Source organism: Balearica regulorum, chromosome 1 (assembly GCF_011004875.1).
Source record: "Balearica regulorum gibbericeps isolate bBalReg1 chromosome 1, bBalReg1.pri, whole genome shotgun sequence".
NCBI lineage: Eukaryota > Metazoa > Chordata > Aves > Gruiformes > Gruidae > Balearica > Balearica regulorum.
The window spans coordinates 81,146,255-81,172,585 of NC_046184.1; the positions used below are offsets into that span (position 1 = coordinate 81,146,255).

Consider the following 26,331-nt stretch of genomic DNA (forward strand, 5'->3'; position numbering starts at 1 on the left):
TCTTCACATCACCAAACAGTCCTTCCATGTTTTTAAGCATCAGGTCCAACAGAGTGCCTGAGAGATTGCTCCTCAGTCACTTGTGTTAGGAAGTTGTTATCAGTGCGCCCCAGAAATCTCCTAGATCACTTGTGCCCAGCTGTGTTGTCTCTCCAGCAAATACTGGGGTGGATAATGTCTCTCATGAGGACCAGGGCCTGTGAATGTGAGGCTTCTTCCTGTTGTCTGAAGAAGGCCTCATCTACATCATCTTCCTGTAGACTGTCTGGTCTGTACCAGGCAGACGCAGCAATGTCACCTGTGCTGGTCTGCCTGTTAATCCTGACCTTGATTGATTGATTGATTGACCATCTTGATTGATTGCCTACCCCAAACCAGAGCTCCGTGCATTCCAACTCCTCTCTCACATAAAAGGCAACCCCCTTTTGTTGCCTTCCTGGTCTTTCCTTCTAGAAGAGTACATTTATGATTCCAGAAAAGGTGTTCTACAGGAGATTGAAAACAGGTCTTGGAGGTAGGTGCTTTTTGTGGCTGAAGTAATAGAAAATGTATGTTTTCTTACAAAACTAATATATGACTTACATCCTGTTAAATACCATCTTCGAAGAAAATATTTAGGTTGGTTTTAGGTGCAGACATAGAGGAGACAGAACACTAATAATGAAAAATAGGTGTGAAAAAAAAGTTATCTACTGTACCTGCAACTAAATTTATAGATGAGATTCCAGGAAATTTCACAGATCACAGCAGAGTTTAAAATTATGGAACACTGAAAATTTGGGGACTTCAGAAAAAGACACTTTCACAGACAGTGGTGCATCTTTTTGCTGAACTGTTAAAGGTATTTATGGATATGGCAACAATCCCTTGCCCACCTCTTTTTCAAGTGTGTGCCAGGCACCTCACATTTGCTTCTTCACCTTTTAATTTTTTTTAATGTTACTCTATGTACTTTTTTTTCAGACACTCATTTTTATTCAAAGTCTCTATTTCATTAATAATTTCAGAGCTGTTTATCTTTTGGCCTGGTTTTTTCCCTCTAGTTTTGATGTTGTCTTTCCTCTAAATTATTTTTCCACACAATGGGGAAAAATAACTTTTTATTTCTATTAAGAAAAGATTCTGCTCTCTTGCATTTATGTTTTCCTCTTGAACTTAAATTCTCTATGAATTATTGTCTTGTTTCAGAATGATCAAGTAAAAGAGTGGATATAAGACTAAGTATGCTAATTTTGTTTTAAAAACGTGCTGTGTTCAAATATACCTCTGTTAAGCTATTGTGCTGTTACTTAGCACCTTTGAATGCCTAACTTGCCTTGTACTGTAGAATTCAGTTACAATCATGTAGTGTGCCTGTTATTCTTTTACAATTATGTGCCTCCCTTGGCTCTCTGATTTTAAAGATACGCAAGAAATTGTGCTTAGACAACTTTCATTTTTCTAGTGTGTAAGTATGTGGAAGTAAAACAATTTTTTTTGGAAACAGGGTTCCTGTCCTGACTGCTTTATAACTGGCCTGACCTGTTTTATGCCAGCGTATCCTAGATTTATTTGAATGCACTGGCTAATTTACGTTCAGAGTGTCACAAGTCCATCATAGCTACTGCACATCTCCATTTGTGCATTCACAGTGAGTGTGTTCAGGATGATTCATCTTTTTCTTTTTTCTATTTAATATGGAAATTCTAGTTGAGATGGTTCAAAATGCCCAAATATATTTAACACTGATAAATTGGATTTCTTTATCACCAAGCTTGTCTCATCAACATTTTCGCTGGATCTAGCTTTTGTACAAATAGTATCTTGTTGGATAATTTGGAGGATAATGGAAATGTGCAAAATGTACTCAAAATTAAGAAACCCATGTAGTTTGGGTTTTTGGATAATTGTACTGTTAAGGCAATGCTTCTAGGCTGATTATGTGTTTCTTGGCATGCACTTTCTTAAAAAATGTGGGGAACAGTACCAAAGCAACTCCATGTCTCTGGATCCACTTGAGTCCTGTTTGTGTTCAATGTAAGGCATCTGAGACAGTGTAATTATTGTTAGTACTTGACATGTGCTCACTATCAAAATACTAAATCTTAGCCACTGTTAGTCAAAGTGAGTCAATATTTGTAACAGCATTTTTGTATTTCATGTTTATATACTTGGGAGAAATAAGATGGATAGCAAATGTTAGGTTGATATTTTGGAAACAATTTTGAATAATTGTCCCTTCATTGCCCTTTAACTACTACATCATCTTATTTGGTTCATAGTTCACCAATAAACTATGAACTATTGCCTAATTAACCTATTACTTTAACACCTTTACATTTACTTCTTCAGTGTATATTAAATTTTACATATAGTACACACTTGGTGTTGGAACAGTTTGATTAATTGAAATGTATCATTTGTCAAGTATTAAACTTTTTTTTTTCTATAAATGTATTCTAATTCATACACTGGAGGTTAATATATAACTAAGAAAAACTCGTGACTTACATGTCAAAGTTAAATTTATTCATGCATTCTCTATTAACTTGGTAACTTCCTCATTAATTATGCCTTTAAGGTTTAGGTGCTTTTTACTTGAGTAAACTGCCAAAATATTAATATGTAGGCAAAATGTGTAGCATCTAAATTTCAACAAATAACTAGTGTTGTAAACTACTACAAAGGTGTCTAACAGGTCATTTCTGTATAGCTCCTGATACAGGGAAAGCAGTTATAGTGGTAAAGTATTAGTTATCACAGTGATCACAATAGAATATAAATGTAGCAACTTCTTATCATCAAGGTTTTAAAACTACCACAGATTATGAGAAATTTTAAAGGATGAAATAATGTTTGGGAGATGGAGGACATAAGGGAAGGTAAAAGCTCTAATTATATACCAACATAACTAGATTGCTATTCCATCTTTATTTCTTTTCTTCAAAGAAAAATACATGTTTATAAGGTCAAAGCAGTTTTCTATAGTGTATTCTTAAATTGATTAATTTTGATTCTGCTTATAGATAACAGTAGTGACACTATAATTACTTTCTTACTTCACTGTTACTGTTCTTAAAAAAAAAATTAAAAATGCTGCTGAGACTTGTGTAATTTTTTTGCTTATTAAAGGCTTAAAACGTCCAGAACAGCATGTGACATTTAAAATAATCATGTACTTAAACTACCGAGAACTCTTTTTCACTTTTCTTGGCTAAAGTTTTATCATTTAAAGAAAACTGATACTAATGAAAACTAGAACATGTGTTCTTAGGCCTGAAGGATGTTGAGATGAAATGGACTTTCCTAGTCCTGTGCAATTCCTTAAAAATAAACATATTACTCAAATGTATTGCTAGACAGACAATATTTTGGGTTTGGATATACATTACAAATTTAAGCATACTCAAGCAAATAATTGTTTAGGATGATCAACATTAATTTCCATAAATAAATACCATAATGAAATTGAACTTAATATATGAAAATGCAAGTCTGGTTAATGCTTAAAAAATAATCTAAGATACTGTGATAAAGGACCAAGAACAATTTTGCATTTCTTCCAGTATTATAAGATTTTTCTATATATTAAGAATAATTTCAGCTAGTAATTCTGCACCTAATGTAGTTATTTTTTATGTAGGGAGAACAATCCAAGTTCCTGTGCTGGGTTTTCAAAGGACTGAGTTTTGAGATAAGTATATAGAAAGAAGTGAGTGTGTCACTGAAAAGTGAATTTCCATTCATCTGCTAGGTAGAGAGCTTGAAATAAGGCTAGGTAACTTGAGGGAAGCTAAGAAGGAAAAACATGAGCAATGAGCATGAGCTTATAAGCAAGAAGTAATGAAAAATGTTCTGGACCTCTCTTATGTTCAAACTGTATAACTGGAAAAGTAATTTTTATGATTGAAGAGCCTTCTTGTTAGTGACAAAGAAGAAAAGGAGATATCCATTTCCATCTTCATGAATTAAACCGTAAGTTCAGGCGGTGTTTCAGTTTGCCTGCTTTCGTGGCACTGTTTTGTGAAATATTTTGTTTAAAAAACAAAACACACCCCCAAAAAACCAAAATCCAGAAATAACTCTGTACTATTTAATAACTACTATTTAAAACTATTAAGAAGATATTCTTATTATTACAGTTCTACGATAGTGTAATTTTTGTAATTACTTTTGTAAGTAAGAAGACATTTGATGCTTGTTTCTGTTAAGTAATATTTAATCTCATGCTTTTTATTTTTATGTAGCAGTTGCAATTTTCATTGACGATTTTAGTAGTGAGTAGTGCTAAACACTTCAGCTTGAACACAAGAAAATATTTACTAGATTATGATGAAATTAGCTGCTGCTAGGGAGATCTTGCTCTCCTTCCTGCATGAGTATTCCAGTGTTCATAGGGTATTTTTCAACATTGTTTTCAATTCCACTGGATCTGCTTAATTTGGGAACTTCCCCCTTGTAAATAGAGACAAATATAATTTTGGTCACTAAAGGAGAACAATTCCTTGGTTTCATATGGAGTATGATCATACCTCTGCCGTCTGGGAATTCCATTACCTGATGACCAGCCAGAAAGCAGCTGCCTGCAGCTGGAGTGGTGAGAAGATGCTTCAGTAAATGGGACTTGGACCCACTGCTCATAAAGATTAATTTTAGCCATGTGTCACTTTACTGCAGTCAATGTTTGTTTTAAGATAGATTATGCAGGTTAGGTATTCTGTATGGTTGTTAGTTACTAAAAATATGGTGACAGTGTTAACTGAGGAAAACTATTCAGGGCTTTATGGTATTCAGCCAAAAATACAGTGGACATCTCACATGCAGGGAGAAAGAGGGATTGTAGCTATCCTGTAACAGACTACAGGAGTAGTCTGAAGTTATACTCTCCATAATATTTTCATGAGATAGTTCTCACATGGATAAGGTCTAGGGGCACTTGCCCCCCTTGTTGCATCAAGGTTGTCTGTCTTGCACATTCTTTTGAGAAGTGAATATTTATTAAATAAAAGTAGCAGCTCTTTGAGACATGTTGCAATTCCTTATGACAGTATTTCATAAACTTTCAACACATTCCTATTCTGTCACCACCAATTAAATTATCAGATAGCAATCACTGCCATAGCTGATGAATCTTCCATTGCATAATAGAAAGCCAATAGTATTCTTTTAAGGAAGAAACAATTTTTTATTCATTTTTTGATATTTTGTATTTTTAATCTCTGCTATACTTACTTTAGGTTTTTAAATGTGGCCTCCAGTCTTTTAAATACCTTTACATATGCTTAATAAATGTGCATACATCCAGTCGAGGAAGGCTATATTCCAGCAGGATTTGCATTCACTTTTTGAAAAGACTTTCAGCCAAGAGCCTTACTGTAAGCAATGTTTGTGCCCCTCTGAAGAGGGGAGCTGCTCAAAACAAGAATGTGTCTTAATCATGGTTTTTCTCATCTGGATTAGCCAATCTGTGGGAGGTCTGACATAGTGTAAAATACCAAGAAGTTTCAAAGAAAGTTAAAATACGGCTAAAGCTTTCCATCAAATTCAATCCTAAGCTACAGCCTTTTAAAATCTATTTACATTTTAGTTTGCCTTATACAACAAAGAAAGTGGGAGCTTGTTTCTGCATCCCTGCCAGCTGGCTTGTAGAAAGGAACTGAGGAACTCTGGAAAGGGAATGGTGTATGTATGGTCTTAGTTTGTAGAGCTAGAGGAAGTGATATTTGTGTCCAAATTAGAATCCCTTTGCTTCTCCCTCTCACTTTTTCAGCAACAGGAGAAAGCTCTGGGGGTTTTTGTGTTTTGTTTTGGGTTTTTTTTTCCCTAACATTGTCCTCAACTTCATGTTTTTATTCTTCACTTAATACTCTGCTCTTTTGACTCCTTTCAATATACCAAAAGAAATGGTATTGCTTCTGAAAGAATCTTTCTCACAATTTCTTTTTTTTAAGTATTTGTATCATCAAGATCAAGTAGTAAATGGAGTGTGTAAAATAAATAAACTAGCCACATCCCTATCAGGAATTTTGAGTTTTATTCCTCTTAGAGTATCTTTTGAAAAGCACAGGTATACATCTGTTTTTGTTGTTTTCACTATAGATTTAGAATTTTTAATATTTATCTGTATTAATCCATTTTCCTTTTGTGGTCAATTTCTACACTAGTAACATCTTAAAAGTTGATTAGATGACATAGTTTAATGATCTGTAGCTTTTAAAATCTAGTAGGTCTATGTTTTTTTTTTTTTCAATTTGCAATTAAATTTATTAAAAAAAACCCCAAACAAATTAAAACCCAACATTATGATATCTTTTAGTTACCTATAAGTAACTTAATGTGGTATCAATCATTGCTGCCTTTTTGCAGAAAGTTACATCTGATGTGTTCTGGCTTAAATAAAAAAAAATGTTGATTTTTGATGATCTAAGAGAACTCCTTGCTTAGAGGAAGAGAATAGATTAAATATCACCCTTCTAATAGATTGATTAGATTTTCCACCCACCTCAACCTCAAATGTAACTTTTCTCTTCTGGAGTAAGTAGTTTTGCTTTTAGTTCAACATCATCAGTGTTTCACACTAAGTAAAACAGAGGAATCCCTTTTTTTCTTCTGTTGGCTTATATCTCCTTCCATTAGCTCACAAGTTAATAAATAAATGCATGTTACAATTTTCACATGGGAATGCTCTTCACATGTCTAGGGCTGTATCTAGGCTCCAAAGTATGAGGGGCCTTTTGTGTTGGGTTGGGGGTTTTTTGTGAGTGTTTTGGGTTGGGTTTTTTTTGTTGCAAATACTGTACAACTGGAACTTTGTTGATGACAGGCAACTAGAGGTTGTGATCATCTTTGCTAGTCAAGCCAATGTTCTTAAACACAGACTTAGGAACTAAATACTGTTGTCTCTTTTTGTCTGTCTTGTGTGTTGCTCACAAAGGAGCGAAGAAAGACTATCTTTCTTCTCTCATGGTTTAACATCTATTTATTTTTAAGAAGTGTGAGTTTAGTCACCTCAAAGATGAGGAGTGGTAAAAGAAATAACCAAAACCAGATTCCCACTCATCAAGCAATACAAAAATTGAATTGATTTTCAGGGGCCCAAGTCAAATGTGCCTATCAAACATGGGATCTGGGAAACAAGCAGGAGGAACTAGAGCTCCACGTGCAGAGGCTGAACCGTGACACTGTTGCAATAACTGTGATGTGTTGGGGTACTTTGTGTGTCTGGATCTCTAGTATGGATGATGGATATCAGCTCATTAGAAAGGCAGGGAAGAAGAGGAGGTAAAGTTGTTATTTATAAAAATGAGCAGCTTCAGAGCATGGAGCATAGGAGAGGAGACACCACAGAGTTCAGGAGAGCAAACTGGTTTAGTTAGGTTATGAGAGCTGGCTGTCACTATGAGAGAGTTCTGTATTAACTCAGACACTGAGAAAAGTCTCTGATTATTGAAGAAGGACAAGAAGGACGATGTACGGATCTACAGGCTTGACAGCCTTCTGGTCTTTGGGAAAATCATAGTGCAAGTGCTCTTGGCAGCCGTTTCTGGGCACGTGAAGAAGGTTATTGGGAATAGCCAATATGGATTTACCAAAAGATAAATCATGCCTAACCAACCTGATTGCCTTCTGTGATGAAACACCTAGACTGTGGATGAGAGGAATGCAGTGGACATTATATATCTTGACCTCAGCCTGGAGAAGAGAAGGCTTAGGGGGAACCTAGTAGCAGATGTCCAATACATACAAGGTTGTCAGAAAAATGGAGCCAGGCAGGGTTCACAGAAATGCATAGCAGGAGGATGAGTGGAAATGGTTGTAAATTGAAATATGGGAAGTTGTAACTTGGTATATGGAAAAGATATTTTTGTGACGAAGATAAGCATTGGGATGTTTTAGCCAGCAAGTTTGTGAAATCTCCATCCTTAGAGGTTTTCAAGGTCTGACTGGACAAGATTCTGAACGATCTTATCTGAATTCAGTGTTGATCTTGCATGTAGCAGGAGGTTCAACTAGATGACCTCCAGAGGTCCCTTCCAACCTGAACTGATTGTGTGATTTTGTGCTTTAAATACTTGGGTCGTAAACTGAGAAAAATAAATAGCCCACTCCCAGTCACTAAAGTCATAACTCAAATGCAGAGGATACTCCCCAGGCTGAATTATTTGGAATATTTTACTGCAGTCTGGCCTACCTCATTGCCAGCAAAAAGACATTAGCAATTAAGGGCAGGGCCAGGAATGCCTGAACCAAAAATCTGATTAATGCAGTATTTGAAATGTTACACTAACCAGAATATCAGTTACTGTAAACTTAAATCGCTGTTGTATGGAATTTGATGTTTTTGGTGATTTTTTAAATACATCTGCCTTATTAGACTAGGAGCTAATAATATGCAATATATCTATGTTCTGTGTGAGGTTTTACAGTAAGCAAAATATAGTCATTCAGAATGTGGAACTGCATGACTAGTTCCTGAAGATACACAAGAAGCGAGGAGGTGGTCTTATAATATCTTTGTATCTGTGATCTGGGTACCTTTTTCTGGACTGTGGGAGGTGCTTCATTCTAGTTGGAATTTTTTTTGATGTTAGGCAACAAACCCTGTACTTCAGAAACAATAGTAGAACTATTGTATCTTAAAATAAGGGAGAAGTTAGTTCTCCTGCTTTCTTGGTTTACTTTTTTGTGGTCTCTTGCAAAAGTGTACATTATATCTCTTTGGATTGTTTGTTGTTTTTTCCCTACATGCTTAGATTATGTATGAATTTCTCAGGTATATAAAACAAATAACCAACCACTTAATCTTCAAGTTTACAATTTGATAGTAATTCTCCGGATGCAAGGAAAATGTTGGAGTAAGTTGCAGATACAGTTTGCATTATGGGTTGGGCAACGTGGTCTAACTGACAAGTGTTTTTGATTTTTATTTCATAAATCCCTTCTCTCTTGAGCAACAAGGTCAAGAGAAGCTTGTCTTGCAGATCTTCAGCTGAGCAAGTCTTTATAAGGCTTTGCTGTCATCGTCTTCAGTACCTGTTTTTCTTGTCATTCATATTATCCCAAACTCCTTGATTTGATGCTCAGTTTCCTAAACTGCTGTTCATTTTGTCTTCTGATCTAAATTCTTGTCACCCTTCTAATGGAACAATACAACAGCTTGATGAAAAGATGATTATTTGTGTCTCTGGTTGTCCTGCAGGTTCTGTCATCATTGTTCAACTTGCACATCATACCCTTTATCCATTATCTTCAGGAAACAAACAAACAAAAAAGCATTTGTAGCCCCGAATAAATATAGCAACCACTTTGTGCTGGAGCTGCTTTGCTTGTACTTTGGGAAAACAGCTGTTGATCAGCTGCTTTTCAGATAGCATGTCTCATTTGGAATGTTTTTAGTGTTCCAAAATGTATTTACAAATCAGAACAGGAGTTAAGATTAGAAGAAGAGGTATTACCACCATTGTTTGCTTCCTGAGCCTTGTATCAAGAGGCAGTCAAAGAAAATAGTTCAGATACTGAAAATGAAAAGAAGATTCAAATATAAAGATGTAACTTCTTTGTTTCTAGTAAACAGGATTGTTTACATTACACTTCAACTTGTTTTCTTCCTTGTTTTTGTAGTATAGAAAATAATGTGTTCTTTTATTACCTTGGAAACATTCCAAAAGATATGTTAATCTTAGAGTCTTTACATACAATGATGCTGTAAATTGTTACTTTATATCTTCTGGAATTAAATCTTAGAAAGTTTTTATTCATGCTTAAGTGGAATTTCTGCCTGCATGCTTTTGAAGCTATTGGACTGAGTATCAAGTTTCTTTGTAGTCATCTTGGGTTTTTAAATATACATGAAAAGACTAAAACTATCCTCTAGGAATGTGCTATTATGTGTTATGAATACTGCAACTCTGAAGATTCAGTATGCATTATTTCAATTAGTTTTATTTCTAAAACATAGGTTGATGACTTCTCAAAGGTTAACAAAGCTGCAGATGGAAATGTTACCAATTTTTGGCACAGAAGGTATCTTTAGTTCAATTATAGCTTTGTTAATATAAATGATGGTTTTGACTACTATTCACTGTGAGGTTTGAAGTTTCATATGTTTCAAACTAGGAATAAAAGGTTGTATCCAGAATAAATACTGGAAAACAGCATATATGCTGTGGGGAACTGTAGGCAGTGGGTCCTTTGAAAGAGTTCACCTGTGATAAGTCCATAAATATGCAGCACTCCACTATTGTTTGCTTTGTAATACAATAACAAGTTCTTTTTACTACTTTCTGTGGAAAAGTTTTGAGGAAAACCAAGTAGCCTCATGACTAATAGTAGGTTAGCACTTGGTAAATATGACTGTGGTTCACAGAATGGTTGAGGTTGGAAGTGACCTCTGGAGGTCATCTACTCTAACCTCCCTGCCCAAGTAGGGCTACCTAGCCAGTTGCCCAGGACCGTGTCCAGATGACTTTTGAACATCTCCAAGAAGGGAGACTCCACTACCTCTCTGGACAACCTGTGCCAGTGCTTGATTACCCTCCCAGTAAAAAAGTGTTTCCTGATGTTCAGATGGAGCCTCGTGTGTCCTGGCAGTGGGCACCACTGAAGAGAGCCTGGCTCTGTCCTCTTTGCACCCTCTGTTCAGGTATGTGTGTGTATATATATATACACACATTGATAAGATCCCCCTGAGCCTTCTCTTCTCCAGGCTAAACAGTCCCAACTCTTTCAGTCTCTCCTCATGTGAAAGATACTCCAGTCCTGTCATCATCCTTGTGACCCTTTGTTGGACTCTCTCCAGTATGTCCATGTGGTTTTTGTACTGGGGAGCCCAGAGCTTGACACAGTTCTCCAGGTGTGGGCTCACCAGTGCTGAGTAGAGGGGAAGGATCACATCCCTTGACCTGGGGCCAATATTTGCCTAATGCAGCCTAGGATATCATTGGCCTTCTTTGTGGTGAAGGCACATTGCTGGCTTATGTTCAACTTCTTGTCCACTGAGACATCTTAGGTCCTTTTCTGCAAAGCCGCTTTCCAGCTGTGCAGCTCCCCGCATCTACTGGTGCATGGGGTTGTTCCTCCCCAGGTGCAGGACTTTGCACTTGTTGATCTTCACAAAGTTCCTGCCTGCTGAGTCCCTCTGGATGGCAGCTTGACCCTCTGACGTATCAGCCACTCCTCCCAGTTCTGTGTCATCTGCAAACTTGCTGAGGGTATACTCTGCTCCATCATTGTGGTGGGTTGACCCTGGCTGGGTCATTAATGAAGTTATTAAACAGGGTCAGACGCAACATTTAACCCTGGGGTACACTGCTAGTTTCTGGTCTCCAGGTATAGACTTCATGCCACTGATTGCCTCCCTCTGGGCCTAGTGGTTCAGCCAGTTTTCAGTCCAGCCTGCATGATTAACAGCTTCTCTATGAGGATCTTACAGAAGACAGTGTCAAAGGCCTTACTAGAGTTTGGATATACAATGTTTATTGCTCTCATCTCATCTACCAAGCCAGTCACTTCGCCATAGAAGATGATCGGGTTTTCAAGCATGCCTTCCCTTGGTGAAGCTATGCTGGCTACTCCTGGTGACTTTCTTGTCCTTCCTGTGCCTGGAGATTGTTTCCAGGGTTAGCTGCTCCATCAGATTAGCATGGCCCCTCTAATCCTGCTCATCATAGTCACTACTCACCTCTTGCAAAAAGTACCTAGAAGTCCCTTCAAGAGGATCAGAAGTGCGATCTGGCCTTTCACTTGGTCTGGGGGGCTGCCCGGTGGAAACTGGAGCAGCATTCTTTCTGGAAGAGTCCCTTTTTACAGCTGTCTTACCTTGTAGCTCATGTACGCGTGCCCACAGGGTTTAGGTGGGCTTCCCATCCCGTTTCCTCATGTCTTCTCTGTGGTCACGCAGGTAAAACCACAGGATACCTCGTGGTGTGTATGCTCTATATCCCTTCTCCGGAGCAGAAAAACGCTTACTCCTAACAGCTGAAATGCGGGTCTGTACAGGTGGGGAGTAAGATATATCCTCTTTGAGTTGCCGAACATCCTGGGACAGTTTCTCCACAGCCAAGACAAGGGAGGAAGAAAGGGCCTCTTCATATTGCCAGAGTCGGCCAGCCACTTCATCCACTGTGGGTGCCTCTTCACTTTTCCAGTCGATTACTGCCAGTGAGTTGGCGTACGATGATGGTGCACTTCGCACAAATTTTCACCACATGGGTCGCGTACACTAGACTTCATCGGGGTCTGTGGGCAACTGTGCGTTGTCTGGATCGTAATAAACCATCTCCCGCACAGCCAATTCCCTCAGATATTGGATACCTCTCTCCATGGTGGTCCACTTGCCTGGCTGACATACGACATCTTCTCTGAAAGGATACCTTTCCCTCACACTTGACAGGAGTCGCCTCCAGAGGCTAAGGGCCTGTGCCTTCTTCCCAATTGCCTTGTCAATGCCCCCTTCCCTAGACAAGGATCCCAGCTGCTTGGCCTCCCTGCCCTCCAGGTCCAAGCTACTGGCCCCGTTATTCCAGCAGCGGAGCAGCCAGGTAATAATGTGCTCCATTGGAAGGCGGCTGAAATCTTTCCGCATATCTCGCAGCTCACTCAGGGACAGGGATCGAGTGATCACTTCTGGTTCTGGCTCTTCTTGTTCTCGTGGTGGTCCTGGTTCATCATCATCTTTCACTAAGTGAACCGATTTCCTTGTGTATTTCTTTTTGTGTATAGGGGCAACTGATACTGGTATGGGTTGATCTTTTAGCTCGGCTGCACTGCCTGTTCCAGGGACTTGGGCAGCTGCAGTGCCTGTGGTTCCACTCTCCCTCTGGATGGTGCTGTCTACATCAAGCAGCGTTTGATAGATTGTGACCAGGGCCCAGCACAGCGCAGTAAGTTGTGTCTCCTTAGAATCCCCACAGCATTTTCCTTTCAAATATTCCACCATTTTATCAGGGTCTTGCAGTTGTTCGGGAGTGAAGCTCCAAACCATTGGGGGTGAAAAGGTCTCTAGATGCCTGCCCATATTCTCCCACATGCCATGCCAGCCCTGACCATTCAGCCTTGGGGAAGATCCCTGGCTGGTACTCTTGAAAAAATTTTTGCTAACCCTGAACAGCACTTGGAAAGCATGCAGGAGACCTAGCAATAGGAATATACTGGCCTGAACATTCCAAGGGTATTCAAAATTCTCAAAAATTGTTGTAACCAACCAAAAGGGAAAAGGGGAGGTGAAAGAGTAGGAGAAGGTATCCCCCCCGTCTTCCCCATAGATTGGGTTCAATTATTAATCAATTCTGAAAGATACTGACCGAGGTACGGGCCTGACCGAAATGCTACATACACGTACCAGCTCAGACCCATGACTATCAATGATATCTTATCATAAGTCATTATCACACAACATACGAGACACACATAACACACAACAACATGAGAACACGAACCCCTCTCCCAGAGGTGATAAACAGCACCGCAGGGATTACATAGAGTAAACATGGGTTTACAAAACAGAGCCATGTGACTAAACAACATCATTATGGCCAGTGACTGTTTCAGTAACATTATAAATGCTTATAACAACTTTGTTTTTAACACACTTGGGTCAGGCTTGTCATTATCACAACCCCTCGAGCCCCACGTTGGGCACCAAAAAGGACTGACGTGGTTTAGCCCCAGCCAGTAGCTAAGTGCCACGTGCCGCTCGCTCACCCCTCCCCCGGCGGGATGGGGAGGAGAACGGAAAAACAATGGCAAAGCCTTGAGGGTTGGGATAAGGGCACTTTACTGGGACAGCAAGGGAGAGGGAAACAATCAACAACAGTGCTGATAACAGATAGTAACAATGGGTGATAACAGAGAATGATTTACGGATCCAACTCCAACGACCAACCAACTGGACGCTCAGCCCACCGACTAGCCCCCTTTTATGGTGAGCATGATGTCACATGGTATGGAATAGCCCCTGACCAGCTTGGCTCACTTGTCCTGGCTCCTTGTGAAATTAACTCTATCCTTGCCAGAACCGGGACAATCACCTTCCCAGTTATTTAGGTGAGGCTGATCAGCCTGTAGTTCCTTGGGTCTGTCTTTGTGCTCTTTTTGAAGATAGGAGTGACATTTTCTTACCTCCAGTCCACAAGCACTTCGCTCAATCTCCACGATCAGTCTAAGAGTATCGAGAGGGGCCTTGCAGTGACATCAGCCAGCTCCCTCAGCACTTGTGGGTGCATCCTATCAGGCCTCATGGACTTAATTATGTCCAGTTTGCTTAAGCATTTCTTGATCTGATCCTCCTCCACTAAGGGTAAGTTGTCCTTGCTCTAGATTTCCCCTGGTCTCTGGGATTCCTGAAGGCTGGTCTTGCTAGTAAAGACATTCAGTACCTCAGCCTTTTCCATATCCTGTGTGACCAGGTCCACCATCTCCTTCAGCAGTGGGCCCATATTTTCCCTAGCCTGCCTTCTGTCATCTCTACTTATAGGAGTCCTTCTTGTTGTCTTTGACATCCCCTGCCAGATTCAATTCCAGCTGGGCTTTGGCTTTCCTAACCTCTTCCCTGCATACTCGGACAGCGTCTCTGTATTCCTTCTGGGTTACATGCCCTTGCTTCCAACTTGTGTATGCTTCCTGGTTTTTTTTGAGTTTTGCTAGTAGCTCCTCGTTTATCCACGCAGGCCTCCTGGCAGTTTTGCTTGACTTCCTACTCATTGGGTTAACCTAATTGTGGTGGGTTGACCCTGGCTGGGGGCCAGGTGCCCACCAGAGCTGCTCTATCACTCCCCTCCTTCATTAGACAGGGGAGAAAAAGTACAATGAAATAAAAAAAGCTTATGGGTCAAGATAAGGACAGGGAGAGATCATTCACTAATTATCATCACAAGCAAACAGACTGAACTGAGAGAGGAAATTCATCTGATTTATTACTCAGCAAAACAGAGGAGAGGAATGAGAAATAAAACCAAAACACCTCCCCCCACCCCTCCCATCTTCCTGGGCTCAACTTCACTCCCGGCTTCAACCTCCGCCCCCCCTCAGTGGCACAGGGGGACGGGGAATGGGGGTTACGGTCAGTTCCTCACGCAGTGTTTCTGCTGCTTCCTCATCCTCAGGGAGAGGACTCCTCTCATCGTTCCCCTGCTCCAACGTGGAGTCCCTCTCACGGGAGACAGTCCTTCACGAACTTCTCCAATGTGAGTCTCTCCCATGGGCTACAGTCCTTCACGAACTGCTCCAGCGTGGGCCTCTCCCACGGGGTGCAGACCTTCAGGAGCAAACTGCTCCAGCGTGGGTCCCCCACGGTCCCCTGCCAGCAAACCTGCTCTGGCATAGGCTCCTCTCTCCACGGATCCACAGGTCCTGCCAGGAGCTTGCTCCAGCATGGGCTTCCCACAGGCCACAGCCTCCTTCAGGTGCCTCCACCTGCTCCGGCGTGGGGTCCTCCACGGGCTGCAGGTGGAATCGCTACACCCCCTCATCCTCCCTCCATGGGCTGCAGGGGGACAGCCTGCTTCACCATGGTCTTCACCACGAGCTGCAGGGGAATCTTGCTCCGGCGCCTGGAGCACCTCCTCCCCCTGCTTCTGCGCTGACCTGGGTGTCTGCAGATGTTCTTACATCTTCTCACTCCTCTCTCTGGCTGCAAAAGCTCTCTCTAACTGTTTTTTTTCTCTTTCTTAAATATGTGATCACAGAGGTGCTGATTGGCTTGGCCTTGGCCAGGGGTGGGTCCGTCTTGGAGCCGGCTGGCATTGGCTCTATCAGACACAGGGGAAGCTTCTAGCAGCTTGTCACAGAAGCCACCCCTGTAGCCCCCCCTGCTACCAAAACCTTGCCACGCAAACCCAACACACTAATCTTCTGCAGTCTTTTTTTGTCCTTTTGCAGGCTGCAGGTCAGTTTCCTATCTAGAGAAAGAAGAAAAACTCTCCTTGTGTAGTTTTCTCATACATATTTATGGATAGTAATACAGTATACTATAGTAGAGAAATAAATACTAATATATTTATACATACTTGTAGTATATAAAATTGTTTGGGGTATTATACCTTCAGTATCAGTAGCTATTGATCACAGCTGGCAACCTTTCCAAGTTAATATTTTGTTCTTTATGAACAATGGTGGAATTTAGTTTAATCTGAAGACTGATGCTCTTGAGGTAAGACATGAGAATGTCCTAATGAAGATAAATCCTTTCATGCTTACTGTGTTGTTTAATGGAAGCATTCTCTTTTGTCAGCTTCCCTGGGATTGTTGTCCTGTTTGATGCTGCTCTTCGCTTTCTTTTGCTCTTACATCCCATCGTTTAGATTATGTTGGGAAGTAGGAAAGCATCAGTGGCATAAGATGCCCTGGCACAGTTGTAGCTCTATCCCAAAGAAGTAACTATCTATATACTGTTTTAGAAACCTGAAGACAGTCAGAGAAGACGTCCTGAGCCAAATGTACTGTGCTGTTTACTGTATCATACACTTTTGCTAGCAAAATGTATATTAATACTAAGGAAACTTTGTATGAACTCACATGCAGAACAATCTGTTAGTTAACTCTTGCTTTTCTTATTTAATGTCCTCCTCAGTGGAGCATCTCTGTATTTACATTCTGTAGAATAAACGAGCAGATGTAAGATGTAGTTGTTCTTCACACACAATATTCATGTCTTAAATGTGATGGGGTAGAGATCCATGTTACACACTGCAAGTACTTGAAGAGTTTAGATACATGTGGTATGGGAACTGTAATTATGTTTCAGTTTTGGGCATGCACAGGCTCTTCCATACTATTTCCTTTAGATAGCTTTTCACATTTAATCAGTCATAATGTCTCCCAGCAGGCTGGTCCATTCACACTCACTCAGCTCTGGCTCAGCTCAGTTCTAACTCAGCAGGAAATGTCCTCATCACTATATTAGGAAGTTGCTCATGAAAGTTTGTTCGCTACCTCACTTCATTATTCACTTCATAGTCTCCTGTTGTTGTATGCTCCAGGTAACAATGATATTTACTTGTATAAAATAAATGATAGTATTTCCTTGGTTCCTGTAGTGAGCTTATGGTTGGACATACTGTATGTTCTTTTGGTTATACAGGTAAATCTGAAATCTTCTTTCTTTCCTATAAAATGTTTGTCCTTATCTTTAGGTTCTCAGCTGTTATCTTTCACGAGGTTGTTGGTGATAAGACCAAAGTGAAATACTTGCTTTACTATATAGATCTGGAGGGACAATCCCATGTCTTGGTTATGAGAGCTCATGTCTGAGTTCACATGAATAGAAATAGTGATAATCTGTATTTTATATACAATAGCACACTCTAGTGTGTATATTAATTAGCCATTTATCAACTGATTCACATCATGTTTAACTCAATTTTTCAGTGATATAGTTCTACTGTGTTCAGTAATATTTTTTTTTCTCTATACTTGGATGAATTGGAGGAAATGTATATCTTCAAATGAGAAGTTATCAGTTTCTTAATGGAATCATTATGATATTAAATGTTATTTATTATTTATACAATGATACTTTGAAAGGAAAAAAAGAGATGATAATTTTTGTGGAGAGGAAAATCTTGATGTAATGGAAGAATTGAGTCCACTATGAAGAGTCTTAATGGTGTAATTATATACAGCAAAACTGTGTAAGATGGATTTGAAATTTCTCTTCTAATTTAGTTGCCTGCAGGGAACTACAGTTTGCCTTTTTACTTTAGTACAGAAATTAGGTGGGAAAAGAGTACATTGCTATCGAAGATGTTGACTCGGACTTGCAGCTAATTTTGAAGATACCACAGCCTTACAGAAGATAGGTAGTTAGCATCAACTTAGATAACTGACTTGCATGTTATATACAGTAATATGTATATTACTATATATTAGCAATATAAGACTCTTAACAGGTGTTACAGAAACATTTGTGCACTTAAAATGTGGGTGCTTTGTGTTAACTTACTATTTTATTGGCATGTTTTTCCTGACTTTTTTTTTAAACAGGGTTTATGAATAAGTAATGTAAACTGTAAAAATTACATATCAGTTTACCCCAAAAAAGACAGGATTTTAAGGATCACATTTTGTTATTTGTGAAAGTGGGCAAAAATTTGGTATCTTCTCCTAAATTGATTTTATTTCTTCTATCATTTTTTCCCACATATAAATGAGATCTCATAGTGTTTCTTTGCAGTACTGGCTCTTGCTTTATCTGTGTATTACTTCTCTGATATTTTTTAATTTTAGAAGTAGTGATTATTGATAACCTATTAAAAAAGAGGAAGGATTAAATTAAATTTCTTTTGCTCTGACTGCAAGAGAAAAATCAGTGGGGAAAAAAATACCTGTGGAGAAAATACTGTAAGTTTAATAGGCATGATATAAATTCATTTCTTCAGTTATTTTAAAAACTTTGTTGGTTTTTCCATGTTAGTTATGCCCACTATAGAACTGGGATTGTGAAATTATTATGATGTTTACTGTTGTGGGCTGATTATAATCAAAAGATACTTTGATATGTAGCCATTTGTTTCCTTTTCAGATGACTGTGTTTTGGTGGCCCTAATTTGCATCTTTTTTGATGCTAGTTTTGATATGTGTGAGGAGCACTGACACAAAATAATTTTTCTAAGCATCTACTTTTGATAATGAGAAGGATTGTGGTTTTTTTCCCTTCTTGTGTATGTTATTCACTTATTGCTGTTATAGTATGTGTGACATGTACAGGCATGTCAGAGTAGGTGGTAAGTAGTGAATTTGTGCAGAGTCTGTGGGTGGCATGTACTTTTCCCCAACAATTCAAGACAGTCTGCCTCTTAAAAAGTTAGCAGGAAAATTTGTCAACTTAAGCGTAAGTAAATACATGAAATAAAATAAGTTTTAGGTCTTTACTTTCTCTTCTTCCCCGTCAGATCTCACAAATCGTCCTATTGCAGATCTTACATAGTACTCTGACCAGTGTTACCCTTACGCTGCCCAGTATGCAGAAACACGTGCCCTGCATTTCTGTGGAAACGTTGGATGTTAACAAAGAACCCTGCTTAAACTGTTTATGCTAACAATGGTTCACTTAGACTGAAATGATTTAGAAAGCAATTCAGCTAAAAGATCTAAAAGAAGTGCTAATGCAATTGACAAGCAGCTGGATGGCGGGTGGTGAATAACTTTGCCTGCTGTCATAGCCACTTCAGAAGGCTTCTCTGCCCAGCGGCGTGCTTGGGAACCACAGCTCTCAGAAGCTCACCAAGCATTTGGATCCATCTGCCTCTAGACTGGTTTGATTTACAGGGGCCTAACAAAAGAAAAGGAGAGTCTGGAGTCAGTTGGATTTTGTAAGAAAATTTTCAAAGTTCTGTCCCATTTTCTCATCCTTTTCATTCAAGTTTTATTTGATACACTTCTGAAGGTCGTAAATTGTTCGCAATGACATGTTTCCTCATAAGAGTAACAAAATAGAAAAAATTCAAACACTGATAACCGTTGAGCAATGAATTGCCTGTTCCATACTGTGTCCACATAGAATGCCTCATGCTTTCTGGAATTACAACCAAGATTTTGATCACAAAATAAAATAACCCCCTCAATTTGCCAAGTTTGTTTAATTTCTGTCAGTGTTCTGATGTGAGATTCTGTCCATCACAAGGCACAAGGGGAGAGGGTGAAAGTCCTCTGAAGATGTTTTTACCTAAATTTCAAACTTCTCAACTCATGTTTGATTCCTTTCTTAAAATCATTTATTAAATAAAGGAAGGGAAGAACAATGTTCTTTAAATCAACCTCTCCGAAGTCATTGAAACCATGCAGGAGAATTCTACAAGAGCCAGAAAACACAAAATTCTTCTCTCTTTGATAGGAAATCTGAATATTACATTTTAATTTCTGGTTTACACCATTCAGAACTTTTCATAGTTTCCCTTTTCTTCCCTACAATCAGAGTAATAGTTCTAAGAGTAGTTATGTCGATTCATTAAACTCATTTTCCTATAGAAAATACACATTTTAATGAGGGTTTGTGAAAAACTGGCATGAGCATTGTTCATCAAATGAGTGTACTGCTGTTCCTGGAATGTTTCTGTTGTGTTCGTAGCCAAGTCATGAAACTTGGGAACTCTGATGTATCTTCATTGTTAGACAGTAAATCAATGCATACATTTCCAAAATGCGTTACTTACAGTGACTTTGGGTCTTCTCCAAGCACATGTTCCTTCGAGTGTATCTGTAAGATTTTGAAACAGTGTTTCACAGACTTTCGGAAGAAAAGGCCAGCCATCCCGGAATTGAAATACACCCTTACAAGTTAAAAGAAATAAACTTGCAGGCCTGCTCTCTTAGCTGAAAAATCTTGCAAATAGACACAGAAAAAAGGCAGTCTAGTGCTCATTAGACTGGATGAAATCCTTACTTGGAGAGAACATTGCAATGTAACCTTAAACTTTTTGTCTGTGTGCTTGTAATAATGGCCTTTCATTCTCTCTTCTACCTCTGTTGTAGAAATTGATTGCTAGACCTGACCTAAGCAAAACCGATGCTAATGAAACATTAGTTCTTTACTAATGACTCTTTTCCTTTAGGAAGTATTTTAAGAACGTACATACTCTAAAATGTGTTGAATGGAGTCTTCATGTTGGTAGTTCTACCTTGATGCTTCAACTTGTTTTATCAGTTGTAAGAGGACAAACTGCATTTTCTGCTTTGTGTTTTGATTTGCCTGGTAATGCTAGTGAGAGGCACTGTACTGTTTACCAGAATTAAATATGTTGCTTCCTCAGTCAACACACCTGATCCACTATGTCTCATTGTTGCGTTCAAGATAGTTCTGACAGATCTTAGATGGAAATCTTACTGTTTTAACTCTTCTCGTTTAAAGGCTTTTGTCAATGTGCAATGCTTTCTTTTCAGTTTTATTTTTGTTGTTTTGTTTGTTTGTTTTCAACCACAAAAATTAATGACTATTACCTTCCTCTTTCTATGTAATTCTTTTTTCATATTTGTGAATCCAGGATATGCTACTATAGTAATTACATTTTTCTCATTTTTCCCCCCCCCATGTTCACTTTTCGAAAGGAACATATTTGTTAATAATTTGTGAAGTTTTGGAGTTAAGCACTGGATCATATTTTTCCTCCTTATACCAGTTCTGTAATTTTGTACTGTACAAATATTTCTAGCTCAATACTTTTTTTTTACATGTATAACATCTAAGTTGAAATAGTTTGTGGTGTTAATGATACCTTTGCATCACAATGTGATTAAACTGATGTACCCAGATCTTGTGCATTGTTATCTGATGTAGTAGTTTATTTACACATCAAAATATTTACATCTCAATTCTGCTTCATATCAGTTGTTCCTGCAGAGCTTCACACACACACACAAAAACTTCTATTCAGGAGAATCTGAATGTCTTATTACACTTGGGCCAATGATCAGAAGTTTGTATAGCTATAGTTTCAAACTTTTTGCTAAGATGGCTCTTTCAGGAGAAAGGAACAGAATGGCAGAGCAGAAACCTCTAATCAAATGTAGAGTTACAGACTGATTAATTTATTTTTAATGGTGTTATGTGGCCTTTCATAATAAAATTGAACATGCTTTGTTAGACACGAGGTTTTGCTTATTTCAGACATACAGGTCTTGGAAAACATATAGCATTGTATTAATTAATTTCAACTTGAGTTCCATCCAAAAAGCAATAAATATGTAGTGTAAGTTGTGTATGGTTTTGTCCTATGATCATTGCCAGGTAACCTTTATGATGAATGTCTTTCTGCTTTCTGCACCAGTTTTCCAAGGTCATGTAAAGCACCTATGACCTGCTGTACTAGCTAATTTAGGAACAAATCCCTGAAGCAAAGAATGAGGGAGGAGAGAAAGTTTGTCATCTTCTTACTAATTGGTGATTTGAAAAAGTGGAGCTGCTCATTGATAAGCATGATATGCTGATGAGAATCTAATGAGGTGGTCACATTGCAGACTCAGATACGAAAACCACAAGCAAGCATTTTTATGTAAAGGCAAAAAATATTAAAACTGTTCCCATCCATGTTATTTTTACATAAAACAAAAACTGAACAATAGAGCTTTATTTGAAAAACATATTCAGGATGTCTTATGCAAGCACGCTTTTCTGGCAACCTTAAGAATAAAAAAAAGGTATGTACTGAGAAGGTTGTGGTCTTCTGAGGAAGCTGAATCTGATACTAGTCCATTTCAACATTTTTATTAATACAGGCGGTTAATAACAGTTACTAGGAGAGTGATTTGGAAGTCCTGCCATCCACAGGTATACCAAGAAATCAGAAAAATCAGAGTAACAACGAAAACTTAAAAAAAATTGGACAGCCATTTAGAATTATCTGGGAACTAATAAAATAGAATTAGTAAGTTTTAATACTAGGACCAACTTGAATTGAGCACATATATAATATCTAAAGAGCCAAGATACGTGCATTTCTTCATGAAGAATACCAAATATGCGGAAAATAATTGATCTTTACTCTCCTAATTAAAATTGTTATGTTGGGTGCCTGTGTTGTATATAATATCTCTGTGTTTTTGTACAGGAAAAGCATAAGCAGGAGTTAGAAGACATGAGAAAAGCTGGACATGAAGCCTTGAGTATTATTGTTGAAGAATTCAAGGTAAATGAGTTGCCAAGATAACACAATTTTCATATAATATTGTTGTAATAATAAGTATGTACTACAGGCAGTCTTTAGTACTGTTTATTCTGGTTGCCCAACCTCTTTCACTTCAAGACTCTCTTCTGTTACTTCCAATTTAGACTGTTTGGCCTGAAATTTTGCATGACATGTTTTCTCACTCTGCACTTTGGGAAACTTAAGATGATGTAGGTTAGCCATTTTCAGTAATGAAACTTAAAACCAGAAGAAAACAAAAATGCTCAATCAGTTGCAGTTAACTTCAGGTTTGATTATTTATCACAGATCCACATTTTGGACCTCTTCAGTCTCAACAAACTGCACTTGTAGGAAAGCAGCCTCACAGAGTAATTCAGCAGATTTTTATCTATATAGCACTAAAAGACTGAGTTAAGGATGAAATAAGACTGAATCTGTAATTTTTCTCTCATGTTGTTCCTAGTTCCTCTCAGCTGGTAAGATGAAAGAACTGGATGTTACCATGGAGGATAAATCTGTGTCTTTTCTACTGTTATGGAAACTTGCTAGTAAGAAATGCACAGAGGACAAAAACTGAAACAAGTTAGGAGAAGGAGTAGGTAAAACTAAGAATTCTGACTAGACTTAAAGAGGTAAGAAGATCTGACAGGGGAAAAAAAACCTGATAATGGGAAATGGAAAACAAGGCTGTTCTTGAGAACAAGAAGGGAGACATATGAGACCTTGTAGGCAACTGTGAGCTGGGAACACAAATCTGACAATATAGTTAGTGAAGGGGAAATGCAAATTGTAACTGCTCAAAAATTGTGATTCATGACCAAGGAACTATCTGGCATGAAGGGCAAGGAGGCCCAGCCACAGAATGGTTTAAACTCACTGGAAGCAGGAGTGCGAGAGGCAGAAGAACTTGATGTAAGGGAGTGAGGTTTGCTTTAGTTGTGAGATAAGAAATGTCACAACATTGTCTTGTAGCAACTCATCCTGGAATGCGAGTGCTCAGGGACCAGTTTTGGTAAACAGAGCTGATGCTGGGGGATGAACTGAACACTGAGCTAAGGTGCCCCATGCCGGTGCTCACATGATCAGTGCTGGTGGAAGTGTATATAAGGAATTGTCTCACATTGCATCTTTGTAGACTCCTTGTAGGGCTGCTTATGGAGGTAGGACTTTCCAATCCATTGTTCACTAAATCTTTTTATGCTAAAGCACAAGCATGTTTAATTTGCCTCATGGAGTATGATAAAAAGTCCCCAGTATTAGTTAGGGTTGGAATGGAAAAGTACAAAGGATAGGATTGAGGTGGGGTCTTGTGATTCAGGTAATAAAAGTGATTGGTGACAGCCAATGTGGCTTCATGAAGAGCAAATCGTGCCTAACAAATTTGGTGGCCTTTTATGATGGAGTTACAGCATTGGTGGACAAGGGAAGAGCGACAGATGTCATCTACCTGGACTTGGGCAAAGCATATGACACTGTCCTGCATGAACATCCTTGTCTCTAAGTTGGAGAGACATGGATTCGATGGATGGACCACTGGGTGGATAAGGAAGTGGCTGGATGGTTGCACTCAAGAGTTGTGGTCAATGGCTCAAGTGGAGAACAGTGATGCGTGGCATTCCTCAGGGGTCAGTACTGGGACTGGCACTGTTTAACATCTTTGTCAGTGACATGGACAGTGGGATCGTGTGCACCCTCAGCAAGTTTGCCGACGACACCAAGCTGTGCGGTGTGGTCGACACACTGGAGGGAAGGGATGCCATCCAGAGGGACCTTGACAGGCTGGAGAGGTGGGCCCATGCGAACCACATGAAGTTCAACAAGGCCAAGTGCAAGGTCCTGCACGTGGGTCGGTGCAATCCCAAGCACGACTATAGGCTGGGTGAGGAATGGCTTGAAAGCAGCCCTGAGGAGAAGGACTTGGGGGTATTGATTGAAGAGAGGCTCAACATGAGCCGGCAGTGTGCGCTTGCAGCCCAGAAAGCCAACCGTGTCCTGGGCTGCATCAGAAGAGGTGTGACCAGCAGGTCAAGGGAGGTGATCCTGCCCCTCTATTCGGCTCTTGTGACACCCCACTTGGAGTATTGCATCCAGCTCTTGGGTCCCCAGTAGGAGAAAGACATGGAGCTGTTGGAGATAGTCCAGGGGAGGGCCATGAAGATGATCAGAGGTAGAAATTCTTTGCTGTGCAGGTGGTGAGGCACTGGAACAGGTTGCCCAGAGAGGTTGTGGCTGCCCCATCCCTGGAAGTGTTGAAGGCCAGGTTAGATGGGGCTTTGGGCAACCTGATCTAGTGGAGGGTGTCCCTGCCCGTAGCAGGGGGGTTGGAACTAGATGATCTTTGAGGTCCCTTCCAACCCAAGCCATTCTATGATTCTGTGATAATAAGCTGAAAGCTTGAGTCTAGGACCAGACTTCTTCAGACCAGTCAAGAAGTCTGCAATACTTTGTTAGGGTAGGCAGGTTGGTTGGTTGGTTTTTGGTAAATACCAAAAACTTACTTGCAACATATGTTTCTTTCTGAGGTGTCAGGATCTGCAGCTCCAGGAGAGCCATGTGTGCCATTCCAAGTCTGCTGCAAAATTTGGTATCTTAATGTTACGCAAAATTTTTTTCTTTCTTTTTTTTTTTAAACTAGGTTCTATGGAGCTTGTAGACTGTTCCTCACATGCAAGTAAGGTAGGCCTATGAAGTTCCAAGTCTGAGAGAGCTGCCACTCTGTAGGGGACCTAATGATACTTTCAGGATCCTCTGCTTGAAGGCACCCTGTGTCACAGGCTGCAGAAAAGTATAAAGTAATTCTAGTCATCGTAGATGTTTACAACAACTCAAAATAAGAAAGCCTTTTAATAATTTTGTTAATAACTGGTATCAGTGTTGTAGCTAATATTGAAATTGAACTATCTCTAGAAATATGTCTGTCTCTATCAATACAACTTATAGTAATTCCATCTAAAGTAAACCTATTCCAGAAAAAAGTTCCAAAAGTTTTTATTCCTGTGAAAAGTTAAGCATGGTGTGGTGGGTTGACCCTGGCTAAGGGCCAGGTGCCCACCAGAGCTGCTCTATCACTCCCCTCTTTCATTAGACAGGGGAGAAAAAATATAACGAAAGGCTAGTAGATCGAGATAAGGACAGGGAGAGATCATTCTCTAATTATCATCACGAGCAAAACAGACCGAACTTAGAGAGGGAATTCATCTTATTTGTTACTAAGCAAAACAGAGGAGAGGAATGAGAAATAAAACCAAATCTTAAAAACACCTCCCCCCACCCCTCCCATCTTCCTGGGCTCAACTTCACTCCCGGCTTCAACCTCCGCCCCCCTCAGTGGCACAGGGGGACGGGGAATGGGGGTTACGGTCAGTTCATCACATGGTGTTTCTGCTGCTTCCTCATCCTCAGGGGGAGGACTCCTCTCATCGTTCCCCTGCTCCAGCATGGGGTCCCTCTCACGGGAGACAGTCCTGCACGAACTTCTCCAACGTGAGTCTCTCCCACGGGGTGCAGACCTTCAGGAGCAGACTGCTCCAGCGTGGGTCCCCCTCGGGGTCACAAGTCCTGCCAGCAAACCTGCTCCGGCGTGGGCTCCTCTCTCTCTCTCTCCCCACGGGTCCACAGGTCCTGCCAGGAGCTTGCTCCAGCGTGGGCTTCCCACGGGGTCACAGCCTCCTTCAGGTGCCTCCACCTGCTCCGGCGTGGGGTCCTCCACGGGCTGCAGGTGGACTCTCTACACCCC

The 26,331-nt window shown here is 39.8% G+C and overlaps 1 protein-coding gene across 1 annotated transcript in view; it reads left to right on the forward strand.

The window, feature by feature from the left end:
- CCDC91 (coiled-coil domain containing 91) overlaps positions 1-26,331 on the forward strand; it is a 148,864-nt gene that overhangs the window by 45,315 nt on the left and 77,218 nt on the right. The window contains 1 exon segment of the mRNA XM_075761250.1: positions 22,518-22,595. Within this exon segment, the coding sequence (XP_075617365.1) occupies positions 22,518-22,595 (78 nt within the window).